Source organism: Oncorhynchus mykiss, chromosome 5 (assembly GCF_013265735.2).
Source record: "Oncorhynchus mykiss isolate Arlee chromosome 5, USDA_OmykA_1.1, whole genome shotgun sequence".
Taxonomy (NCBI): domain Eukaryota; kingdom Metazoa; phylum Chordata; class Actinopteri; order Salmoniformes; family Salmonidae; genus Oncorhynchus; species Oncorhynchus mykiss.
This window is the reverse complement of record NC_048569.1, coordinates 23,791,118-23,804,724: the sequence shown is the minus strand read 5'-3', so window position 1 is coordinate 23,804,724 and position 13,607 is coordinate 23,791,118. Positions and strand designations below refer to the sequence as shown.

The 13,607-nt window shown below is 39.9% G+C and overlaps 1 protein-coding gene across 3 annotated transcripts in view; it reads left to right on the top strand.

Moving 5' to 3' along the window:
* Positions 1–203: 203 nt before the first annotated feature.
* The window catches only part of LOC110523465 (phosphatidylserine decarboxylase proenzyme, mitochondrial), a 36,900-nt gene continuing 23,496 nt past the window's right edge, over positions 204–13,607 (top strand). The window contains exons 1-3 of one of the 3 annotated variants that reach the window (XM_021602166.2): positions 204–334; positions 3,751–3,821; positions 8,103–8,278. In XM_021602166.2, coding sequence (XP_021457841.2) covers positions 270–334; positions 3,751–3,821; positions 8,103–8,278 — 312 coding nt within the window. In that variant the 5' untranslated portion in view covers positions 204–269. Of the gene's footprint in view, positions 335–3,750; positions 3,822–8,102; positions 8,279–13,607 lie in introns of those variants that run through there. The other 2 variants (XM_036977094.1, XM_036977093.1) reach the window with 2 other exon arrangements.

The following is a 13,607-nucleotide window of genomic DNA, read 5'->3' as shown; positions in this document are numbered from 1 at the left end:
CTTGGCTCTGCCCACCTTCTTGCTCGTTCTGCCCGCTATGATTAATTAGTTCCCATAGGAAACAACAGTCTGTGGTCTATCTTGGGTTAGTTATACAAATCTTTGCCATACTCTTTGGCACAATCAGACAGTGTTATAGTATCACAATCCTTTAGGTGGCGACAAAGACCTCCAGCTAGGATTAATATTCGTCTTGCGAAGACGAAGAAGCTTTCCTCAATACCGAGTACTGATTGGTTGTTTAAACGATCGTTCTACACACTCACAAGATGGCAGCGTCCTTCGGAAAGTTGTGCTGTAATCAGCTGCCACTGACAGCGAGGAAAATTAGCAGGTAATGTTGTAATTTGCTTGTGAACGTTTATTTGTCAGAATTATGTTGCTATTCCAATGCATGGTGGCTACACACACCATTGGAAGAGTAATAATATAATTGTGTTGATGGGAGAAAATGTAACACCGGTTTGCTAATTTCAAAAGTTATTGCGGCTAGCATTAGCTACCTAGCTCTAATGATGCCAATGTCTTGTCACTCGTGTCAACAACATTTTATATTTAACGTTACTACTAGTCAGTAATATTTGTGTTGTTTACAACCCCACCTACTATGTCATGATTCTGCATTGTGACAGTGCCACTAACAGTTTAGTAGTTTGGCGAACATGCTGGCAAGAAAAATATTAAAGTACTTTTGGCGCAGAAATTTGAACTGGTGGGAGAGTATGGTGTTTGTAACGCCAGGGTAGTCGATTTGATTCCCGGGACCACCCATACTTAGACATCCTGCTTCGATGTAGACCGTCATTGTTCTAAATGGGATCCGCCCCTTTTTTAAAATGTTCACCTAAAATGACACCCAAATCTAACTGCCTGTTGCTCAGGACCTGATGCAAGGATATGCATATTCTTGATACCATTTGAAAGGAAACACTTTGAAGTTTTTGGAAATGTGAAAATAATTTAGGAGAATGATTTTTTCTTTGCATTATCTTTGAAATGTAAGAAGCCATGATGCGTTATTCCAGCCCAGGTGCAATTTAGACTTTGGCCACTAGATGGAATCAACGTGCAAAGTTGTAGACTGATCCAATGAACCATTGCATATCTGTTCAAAATGTTGTATCAAGACTAGAGGTAGACCGATTAATCGGAATGGCCGATTTCAAGTTTTCATAACAATTTGAAATCGGTATTTTTGGATGCCGATTTTGACAATTTTTTTGTTGTTTGTTTTAATTTAATAAAAATTTAAAAAAAACTTTATTTAACCAGGCAACTCAGTTAAGAACACATTCTTATTTTCAATGACGGCCTAGGAACGGTGGGTTAACTGCCTTGTTCAGGGGCAGAACAACAGATTTTTACCTTGTCAGCTCGGGGATTCAATCTTGCAACCTTACGGTTAACTAGTCCAATGCACTAACCACCTACCTCATGAGGAGCCTGCCCGTTACGCAAATGCAGTAAGAAGCCAAGTTAGATTGCTAGCTAGCATTAAACTTATCTTATAAAAAACAATTAATCATAATCATTAGTTATAACTAACTACACATGGTTGATGATATTACTAGTTTATCTAGCGTGTCCTGCGTTGCATATAATCGATGCGGTGCGCATTCGCAGAAAAGGATTGTCGTTGCTCCAACGTGTACCTAACCATAAACATCAATGCCTTTCTTAAAATCAATACACAGAAGTATATATTTTTAAACCTGCATATTTAGCTAAAAGAAATCCAGGTTAGCAGGCAATATTAACCAGGTGAAATTGTGTTGGTTCTCTTACATTCATTGCACGCAGAGTCAGGGTATATGCAACAGTTTGGGCTGCCTGGCTCATTGCGAACTAATTTGCCAGAATTTTACGTAATTATAACATAATATTGAAGGTTGTACAATGTAACAGCAATATTTAGACTTAGGGATGCCATACATTAGATAAAATACGGATTTCACTGAAAGTAAACGTTTTGTTTTCGAAATGATAGTTTCCGGATTGGACCATATTAATGACCTAAGGCTCGTATTTCTGTGTGTTATTATGTTATAATTAAGTCTATGATTTGATAGAGAAGTCTGACTGAGCGATGGTAGGCACCAGCAGGCTCGTAAGCATTCATTTAAACAGCAGGGGTGCGTGCTAATAGCGTTTCAAACGTCACTCGCTCTGAGACTTGGAGTAGTTGTTCCCCTTGCTCTGCATGGGTAACGCTGCTTCGAGGGTGGCTGTTATTGATGTGTTCCTGGTTCGAGCCCAGGGAGGAGTGAGGAGAGGGACGGAAGCTATACTGTTACACTGGCAATACTAAAGTGTCTATAAGAACATCCAATAGTCAAAGGTTAATGAAATACAAATTGTATAGAGGGAAATAGTCCTATAATTCCTATAATAACTACAACCTAAAACTTCTTACCTGGGAATATTGAAGACTCATGTTAAAAGGAACCACCAGCTTTCATATGTTCTCATGTTCTGAGCAAGGAACTGAAACGTTAGCTTTCTTACATAGCACATATTGTACTTTTACTTTCTTCTCCAACACTTTGTTTTTGCATTATTTAAATGAAATTGAACATGTTTCATTATTTACTTGTAAGTGGGAAACACTGCCGATTTTGCAGGTTATCAAATACTTGTTCTCCCCACTGTATATAATGTAGGTACGTCAGCTTTGACATCGGTTTTGCACATTGCCGTTAAACTAGACATCGGGCCGATGTTGTCATTTTTAGCAAATATCGTCTGATTCCAATATATTCTCCGATATATTGTGCAGCTCCAATCTCAACATCAACTGTTCCAAGGAGACTGCGTGAAATCATGCCTTCATGGTCAAATTGCTGCAAAGAAACCACTACTAAAGGACACCAATAAGAAGAGACTTGCTTGGGCCAAGAAACATGAGCAATGGACATTCAATTCAATTTGTCCTTTAGTCTGATGAGTCCAAATTTGAGATTTTTGTTTCCAACCACTGTGTCTTTGTGAGACGCAGAGCATGTGAATGGATAATCTCTGCATGTGTGGTTCCCACCGTGAAGCATGGAGGAGGAGGTGCGATGGTGTGGTGGTGCTTTGCTGGTGACACTGTGTGATTTATTTAGAATTCATTGCACACTTATAACCAGCATGGCTACCACAGCATTCTGCAGTGATAAGCCATCCCATCTGGTTTGCACTTAGTGGGGCTATCGTTTGTTTTTCAACAGGACAATGACTCAACACCCCTCCAGACTGTGTAAGGGTTATTTGACCAAGGAGAGTGATGGAGTGCTGCATCAGATGACCTGGCCTCCACAATCATCTGACCTCAACCCAATTGAGATGGTTTGGGTTGTGTTGGACTGCAGAATGAACAAAAAGCTGCCAACATGTGCTCAGCATATGTGGGAACTCCTTCAAGACTGTTGGAAAAGCATTCCTTGTGAAGCTGGTTGAGGGAATGCCAAGAGTGCAAAGTTGTCAAGGCAAAGGGTGGTTACTTTGAATAATCTAAAATATTTTGATTTGTTGAACACTTCTTTTTCTTTCTTTTCGTTACTACATGATTCCATATGTGTTATTCCGTAGTTTTGATGTCTTCACTATTATTCTACAATGTAGAAAATAGTAAAAATAAAGAAAAACCTTTGAGTAGGTGTCTAAACTTTTGACCGGTACTGTATATTGTAGCTCCGATCTCTTAATGTGGTATTGGGATAGTTATTGAAATATATAACTAGAGTATGTGCTTCTTCTGTCTGCCTGCAGTGGGTGGCTCCGCTTCAGAGCACAAGGAGCTGGACAGTTTCATCCAGGGCCATGGCGTTCATTATCCAGTGGTGAGTTTCACACTGACATCCTCACACAACAGTCCCAGACAAGACCCAGGCTTTTACAACCAACATGGTGACTGGGGCTGTCAAACACTCTTTGACTACATTCCCAGTAGTCTCTGTGCTAATTAGATGAACATGCTCAGTGGTAGTAAGTAGTGTGTTAACCAAAAGTAAAGTGGCATTACTGCTATCCTGTATCACTTTAACTCTCTTTAAAACACCTTAAAGACCCTTACAAGTGCATTACTCCAATGGCGTCACAGGGGCGCCATCTCTCCTCTGACACCAGTGTAGCAAATTCAGAAACTGAGGTGCAAATTGTAGTACCAACTTACTGAACATTCCAATGGCCTTAGTAGGTGTATCAATCAGTTGCTATAGTATTCTTTTGACAAAGCCATATATTTTTTGTATTTTACAAGACATTTGAGTACTAAGTTGTGCGCTAAAGGATTACACGCAGTAATGTAGTGGGTAACAAATGTGTGTAAATGCTTGTGCAAAATAAAAAAGATTGGTAAACATTTACCCTCTACTACACCTCTGATTACACCACAATGGTTTCAGTGTGCATTGATGCAAAATATCGAGACATAACTTGTTAGGCCTAGATATTATTCAACGTTTGGCGCAACCACCCTGGGCTGTGGGATTGCCAAACACTGGTTTATTAATTGTTCATATTAGAGCTTCTCTCATTCTGGCCAGTACATTATCAGTAAAAACTTTCAGACACAAATAATTACATAATTTGTGAGTCAACTCTATCACACTATCCAGCGAGTAGCCTAGGCCATTGTCTCAACTCAGTAATTAGTCTACCCGGTTCTATGGTTTATTTACAATAACATGACGTGCACATTTAGCTACAATAGGAATTATGATAAAAAAAATAAAAATACAGTACCAATCAAAAGTTTGACTACTCATTCAAGGGATTTTCTTTATTTGTACTGTTTTCTGCATTGTAGAATAATAGTGAAGACATCAAAACTATGAAGTAACACATGGAATCATGTGGTAACCAAAAAAAGTGTTCACAAATCAAAATATTTTAGATTTTTCATAGTAGCCACCCTTTGCCTTGATGACAGCTTTGCACATTCTTGGCATACTCTATGTTTTTCCAACAGTCTTGAAGGCGTTCCCACATATGCTGAGCACATGTTGGCTGCTTTTCCTATGGCCCTTTGAAATCAGCTTTAGTCTTTTCCAAATTCCGTTTTTTTTGTTTAAACATTTTCTGAATTCTGTGTTTTACGATTTACACTAATTTTATCATCAGAAAGAATGTCTATTAATATGAATTAATTAAACGTCAACAATTGAATAAGATGATGCAACTCAACAGTGCACTATTTTTTAAATCAAGTCAAGTGCTTCAATACAGCTTTCTACTAAGTGTTTCATTATACATTTTTAAAAAGTCATGCAAGAATCTAGGTAAAAATGCAGCAACCTTCTCCTCTATTTCCAGCTGGCTGAGGATGTTTGTGACTGCCTGGGATGATAACTTTTCTGCCAACAAAAACTCTCTGTACAGATGAACATGCTCTGCATGGTACTTCACTGCCTCAAACCAGCTATTCCATCTGGAGCTCACTGCTTCAGGAGGAGCCTTGGCCTGCACAAACTCCTTCATAATGAGGAAGCTCACCCATCTTCTCTTTCCATGTCACAACTTCAGAGAAGTATTTGTAGTGTTGCCAGGTCTCACCCACCAGATTGATGACATGGCAGAGACCGGTTACATGGACACTGTTGGGCATCACTCCTTACAAGGAGGTTCTGAATGCCTTGAGGCAGTAGGAGGCATCATCTGTGACCAAAGCCCAGGCATCATTCAGGTTCAGATCGTTGCTGTGGAGGGAGGCTAGTATAGCTTGGGAAAAGTTGAGTAGTTGCATCGGTCCATGAAAATGACATCCACCGGAAAGTACTGGTTTTCTACACCTGCAATGAAAGATAAGGAAGAACTTTAATTATGTTTTAACCTAAAATAATATTGTGAATAAGTTATTTACATTTCAAGTGTAAACACTATACAGCGATAATTGGCTAGATGGAGAGGCAGATAGCTGCTGACATTATGCATCGCTATATTTCACCACGATATCTCGTTGTTTGGAATATCACAATTTGCATGCGGACAGTTCACATTGCAGAATGTAAATGTAGGCTATTGCAACGATATATAAATAGGCTGGTAACTCACCAATGACGATTTTTAGAATCACCTGCCTCTGTTGTCTCGTCAACAACCACCGCAAACTTCTTCTGTAGAACGGCAGTCATGTTGGTCAAACACACGGGGCAGGTGAGTTTGATGGAGGCTGCTCTCATTTTCGGGCAACGCTCCTCCCTGTTTGCAATGCTTCACTAGAAACTGCTGTAGCTTTCTTAGCTTTTCTAAGGGGATGTCAGACTCGGCGCACACAGCCACAAAGTCCTGAATAAATTATCGTCTTGAATCTGCTGATGCACTTGCACTAGTAATGGTCATTTGAAGAGGCATGCTCTGGCTAACATGGTGCTTTTCCTTGTTCTTCACATGGGCTTTAGACTTTAAGTGGTCATGACACATTTTTACTGGTCAAATCAATAGTATGTTTACAGAATTTGCAGAACAGCTTATCGCCTGACTCATAGTCCTTTGGGTATTGCTCTGCTCTGAATTTAGGGTTAAGGTTTAAAAAAAAATAAAAATAATAGTCTCATATATATGAATGAGACAACTTGGCCGTCTCAAATGGCCTCTTTGACATGTTTCTCAAAGTGACCGCTAAGTTGTGAGGTGAAGTAATGGTCCCATGCATTCACCCCCCCCCCCCCCCCCTAAAAATACCACAATCAAAAAATGGCTTTAGGCATACTCGTCTAATTTTACAATTTTGAAATCATTTAGGTTACTACATTAATATTCCGTCCGCATTTTCCGCATCACGGAAATCATAGGGCCCTATTTTCCTTCACTCTACGGTCCAATTCATCCCAAACCATCTCAATTGGGTTGGGTGATTGTGGAGGTCAGGTCATCTGACGCAGCACTCCATCACTCTTCTTCTTGGTCAAATACCCCTCACACAGCCTGGAGGTGTGTTGGGTCATTGACCTGTTGAAAAACAAATGATAGTCCCACACAGAGCAAACCAGATGGGATGGCATATCGCTGCAGAATTCTGTGGTAGCCATGCTGGTTAAGTGTGCCTTGAATTCTAAATAAATCACACAGTTTCACCAGCAAAGCACCATCACACCACCTCCATTCTTCACGTGGGAACCACACATGCTGAGATCATCTGTTCACCTACTCTGCATCTTACAAAGACACGGTGGTTGGAACCAAAAATGTCACATTTGGCCTCATCAGACCAAAGGACAGATTTCCACTGGTCTAATGTCCATTGCTCATGTTTCTTGGCCCAAGCAAGTCTCTTCTTATTATTGGTGTCCTTTTAGTAGTGGTTTCTTTGCAGCAATTTGACCATGAAGGCCTGATTTCATGCAGTCTCCACTGAACAGTTGAGATGTGTCTGTTACTCGAACTCTGAAACATTTATTTGGGCTGTAATTTTTGAGGCTGGTAATTCTAATGAACGTATCCTCTGCAGCAGAGGTAACTCTGGGTCTTCCTTTCCTGTGGCGGTCCTCATGAGAGCCAGTTTCATCATAGCGCCTGATGGTTTTTGTGACTGCAGTTCTTGAAATGTTCCGGATTGACTGACCATATCTTAAAGGAATGATGGACTGTTGTTTCTCTTTGCTTATTTGAGTTGTACTTGCCATAATATGGACTTCGTCTTTTACCAAATAGGGCTATCTTCTGTATACCCACCCCTACCTTGTCACAATACAACTGATTGGCTCAAAGCGCATTAAGGAAAGAAATTCCACAAATGAACTTTTAACAAGGCACACCTGTTAATTGAAATGCATTCCAGGTGACTACCTCATGATGCTGGTTGAGAGAATGCCATGAGTGTGCAAAGCTGTCAAGGCGCAAAGGGTGACTACTTCTGAAGAACAAAAAATATGAATTCTATTTTGATTTGTTTAACACTTTTTGGGGGGGGGTGGGGTACTACATGATTCCATATGTGTTCATAGTTTTGATGTCTTCACTATTATTCTACAATGTAGAAAATAGTTTTTTTTTAAATAAAGAAAAACCCTTGAATGAGTAGGTGTGACCAAACTTCTGACTGGTACTGAATATGCAAGACCTGTTATGGAAAGAACTGTAACTGTTCGTAATATTACCCTTGTGTTATATGCATGGTGCAGGGCGACAGCGGTTCAATGCAGCCTCTCTCGGCCTTCAGGCTCGCATCAGGCCCTTTCCTCTCCTCATCGCCACAGGCGGAGGCTACATGGGATACGACCAGTACGGCCACTACAAGGACCGGGAGCTAACAAAGATTGGTATCGAGGTGCCTCCACGCATCGCCAATGAAACCCAGGTAGGGAGAACTTCTGGTGTCAATCTACTGTATCTTTGGATCTAGTCATGGTCCCAGGCAGCAGGATGGGTATTATGGAGAACAATATCACAGGTGTTCTTATGCTTGCCGTCAACACTAGTTCAGCCCACTGTTTACTGATTGAATTTAAAAAGCCTAATCGAAGGAAAATCCACACCCGGTATGATTTGTGCACTGTGCTTTTTCAGTCCCTACATATAATTTAATTGTATTGGTCGCACACACACATTTAGCAGATGTTAGTATACGGGTGTAGTGAAATGCTGGTGTTCCTAGCTCCAACACTGCAGTAATATCTAACAATTCATAACAATACACACACATCTAAAAGTAAAATAATGGAATTGTTTTCTATCCAAATCTAATAATAATCTAATAATATGCATATCTTATCTTCTGGGGATGAGTAGCAGGCAGTTGAATTTGGGCATGCATTTCATCCGGACGTGAAAATACTGCCCCCTGTCACCAAGAAGTTAACGATAGATTGACAGCAATGTCGTAGTGCATCAGAGGCAGTAAGACTACAAAGATCTAAGACTTTGTTTAGAGCACATCTGTCATGATATTTTTTATTTATTAACTTGTTATGCCTGCAATCCCGGTAACGGGATCGATATGACAACTACCAGTGAAAATAGAGGGCGCCAAATTCAAACCACAGAAATCTCATAATTACAATTCCTAAAACATACATGTGTCTTATATCATTTTAAAGCTATTCTCGTTGTTAATCCCACCAAAGTGTCCGATTTCAAATAGGCTTTTCAGCGAAAGCACTACAAACGATTATATTAGGTCTCCACCAAACCACAATAAGCACAGCCATTTTCCAGTGAAATATAGCATTCACAAAAACCAGAAATAAAGATAATTCAAAGTTAGTGATTCATTTTATCTTCATCAGATGACACTCATAGGACTTCCTGTTACACAACACATGCATGTTTTGTTTGATAAAGTTAATATTTATATCAAACAATCTGAGTTTACATTGGCTATTTAGATTCACTAGTTCCAAAAACATCAAGTGATTTTGCATAGCCACATCGTTTCAACAGAAATACTCATCATAAATGTAGATGATAATACAAGTTATACACATGGAATTATAGATATACCTCTCCTTAATGCAACCGCTGTGTCAGATTTCAAAAAAAGTTTACGGAAAAAGCAACACATGCAATAATCTGAGACGGCGCTCAGAACAGAAGCCAAATTAGCCGCCATGTTGGAGTCGACAGAAACCAGAAAATACATGATAAATGTTTCCTTACCTTTGATGAACTTCATCAAAATGCAGTCCTAGGAATCCCAGGTCCACAATAAATGCTGGATTTGTTCGAAAATGTCCTTTGTTTATGTCCAATTAGCTACTTTGGTTAGCGCGTTTGGTAAACAATTCCAAAGTCACAAAGCTCGTCCACTATAACGTGACGAAATGTCCAAAAGTTCCGTAACAGTCAGTAGAAACATGTCAAACGATGTACTGAATCAATCTTTACAATGTTGTTTACATACATCTTGAATAACGTTCCAACCGGAGAATTAGAATGACTTCAAATGAGCGGTGGAACGCAGGTGCTTCCCCTGTGAACGCGCATAGTGAATGCATGGTCAACTCGTGGCAGTGGTGACCATTTCCTGTGTCATTCGACCCCCCCCTTCACATTAGTCATCAGACAAAGTTCTATTGACTGTTGACATCTAGTGGAAGGCGTAGGAAGTGAAAACTCATCCATATCTCGCTGTAATTTCATTGAGAGCTTGGTTGAAGATCTGCCACCCCCAGAAGAAAAAAAACAGGAAGTGGAATTTCTCAGGTTTTTGCCTGCTATATGAGTCCTGTTATACCCACAGACATAATTCAAACAGTTTTAGAAACTTCAGAGTGTTTTCTATCCAACACTAATAATAATATGCATATATTAGCAACTGCGAGTAAGGAGCTGGCCGTTTACAATGGGCACCTTTTCATCCAAACTACTCAATACTGCCCCTGCAGCCATAAAAAGTTAATCTGTCCTCTCTGGACTTCCGTAAATCATAGCTTGAAATTATGCCCGATATGTTGTCTTCGTCAGTTTTAGTGCTACATTTTCATTCTGTCTATTTTTTTTCGAGTACAGAACTAGGCTTATTTGGTCTATCCCTTTGTCTCTAATGCCTTACAAGTTGTTGACCTATTCAAACTCGTTTGGAACAGCTGGATTAGCAAACCTATTCCAGAAGTGATACGGAGGCTCATTCCGTGGGATTTTGTTGGAATAGTGATCTTTTAAGTGTACGTAGTGTTAGTGTCATAGGAGTAATCCCGACAGGCCCAATGTCGGTGTGTCATGGTAGTAAGCGCAACAAGCTCCACGTAGCCTATTGTTTGTTTAGGTTATTTAACATGGGAGACAGCCAAGTGTCAAAATAGGTGATGTCATTGCAGATAACCAACAACCATAAGATCAGACCGATCAGAAGGACCAAGCGTACGCCTGTTTTTCATGCCATTTCTGTGACTTTTCCCCTCTTTCTGTAGTGCAATCATCTTACCATACATGTGTTAGATACTGTAAGACCAAGTCAAAGACTATCAAATCACTGGGAGTCTTTTAGGCGCACATGCAAGTAAAATGGTCGCACTGTAGAGCCCTGTGTAGCCTATATATGAAGCAATATAGAGCTCTATGCTAGCACAAATTATCATGGGGAAAGCACAGGGTTGCAATATTGCATTTGCAGGTGTTGGCACTGTGTACGTTTTGAGGTCAGGTGGTAGCCTGAAAGGTCCATGTTGAATGCCTAAGGGAAAAGGTTTAAGTGATATAGGCTAAATCATGACTTTGTAGAGTCTAAAAACAGGGTTCCTGAATTTGGCCTGCTGGTGATTTTAATTTGGGGGCCCCCCCAAGTTTTCTGAGCAAAAAATAAGTTAAATAAAATAATACTTACAAAATTAGCATTTTTGTTCTTGGACATGATTGTAATATCACCTGGAAATGAGCTCAGTGCTTTTTCTTTATTTAGGAAATCTGTTCACAAGTATTTCCACGCATAAATAGGCATATGCAGTGCTTGACATGGGCAGGAGCTCACCGGAGCAAAGTACCGACACCTCACATTTTCTAGTGCTTGAGCTCCTGCTCATCTTATAGAATATCATCTCAAAAGTATTGTGGAGCTCCTGCACCTAAATATAAACTGGGGCTCAAGTCTGGGGCTCCCGAGTGGCGCAGCGGTCTAAGGCACTGCATCTCAGTGCTAGATGGCGTCACCACAGACACCCTGTTTCGAATCCAGCCGGTATCACAACCGGACGTGATTGGGAGTCCCATAAGGCGGCACACAATTGGCCCAGCGTTGTCCAGGTTTGGACGGTGTAGGCCGTCATTGTATTTAAGAATTTGTTCTTAACTGACTTGCCTAGTTAAATAAAATACAAATATATATATATATATATATATATATATATATAAAATTATTTATATAAGTCAAGCTCTGGGCATATGTGATCATATACCAAAGTATTAATGGTTTGAAAGTATTCTGTTTTTCTCATACTATATCTGTTTCGGTTTCTTGCAGTCGTTTTGCAGTGTACAAATTATTTATACCTATGTTCCGACCATCTGCTCAAGGAAAAATCGTCCCACAGCTGAATGTGATTTGGACCCCTGGTCGAGGACTTGTGCCACTGGCACATAATTATGTAATTTTACAGATACCATGGGACCGTATGAGAATTGAAAAAAGCACAGAAGGCATCACTTCAAATTGTCTTCTCTTCATTTTATGTACATTCATTAACCAAATAACATACAGAAAATAAATGGAATCTCCCCCAACCCTGTAAAAATGTATCCTATGCCATTTCTATCCTCTCTCACTCTGTAGAATCAGTGCTGTTGTTTATGCACCATAGTCACTTTTATACTGTTATACTACTGTGACCCAGAGAGAATTTCTTTTGACATAATTGTCCTTGACAAAATAAACTGTTTCACTTCTGTATGTAAAGGAACTAATCTTATGTAAATGAACAGATTGGTGGGCTTATTTGCTTTAGCTACAAAAGGGTGAATATTTATACGGCAGTACTGTAATAAATACTTGCCTATTTTGATGTGTACCCTTTGGGGGCCTGGTATGCAGACTTTCTCAATAGGGCTTTGCAATGAATTGAGTGTGGGGTGAGGTTCTGTCACAGTGCAAATGGAAGCTCATTGGCTAGTTTGGGGATTGGGTTAGGGAATTTCCCAGACTTAAGTTGAAGTTTTTGTCACGCTATATTGTAAATAAGCATGGAACTGTCAACGTGGTGGACTTTTGGTCGCACCCCCTTTTGAACTGTCCAATACAACATGCAACTATCAGAAAGTGACTTGGCAAGGTCCCCTGGTCACTGTCAAGGTCAGCATTGTCATCATGGCATCTCAACTTACCACCGTGACTATGAAGACACACACACACACACTCACCTTATATTAGTGCTGAGCAATTAACCAAAATGTTGGTTTATTTAGTTTTTTAAATAACTGACTGAAGTCCAAGTATTTGAATTCCATGTTTTTTTTGTGCACTCAACGCACCATTTGTGCTGTTTCTTTATAGAGATTTGTCTCTGGGATATGTTGTCCCAACTCATCTTAGTTAAGCGCCGAAAGATGGTAATTAACTACAATGACCAGAATCCATTGTGCCTGTTCTCATTGGTTCTTTCTGGGCAAGCCTGTGGGGCAGGCAGACAGACATGGAGAGGAAGAGCAATAGAGCGACACAAGGGGAATAAAGAGCGGTTGTTTAGGTCTCTACACGACAGTACATGTAATTGATTGATAGTTGTTATTTAGCCGTGTTAAAAGTATGCCTGATCTACTTTTGAAGAACTACTGAAATTGTGATTTCTGTCAGACAAAAGGCAGCAAGTCCGCTATGGTTAGCCTGAAGGATGACTCTGGGGAGCTACAGCCTGAGCAGAGATTATATGAGGACTCAAATATTAAGTCATCAAATAAAAAAAAAATTATATACAGAACTGAAATATTTGATTAAAGTAATGTGAATAAAGGATGGTTTATTAATAAGTGATATGCTGTAATGGCCAATCACTACCATCATTTGTTTTTTGTTACAGCATTGAAAACCGTGATTTATATGAACCGACCTCAAAAAGCACTTATTGCTCAGCACTACTGTGGACACACACACACACTTGTCAGAGAGTTAGGCTCACACTTCACAAGTTTAATTTGGCTTCTCAAAGACCCACATGCATATGACCTCCTAACAATGGCCTGAGTTCTTCTCAGGGTGAATC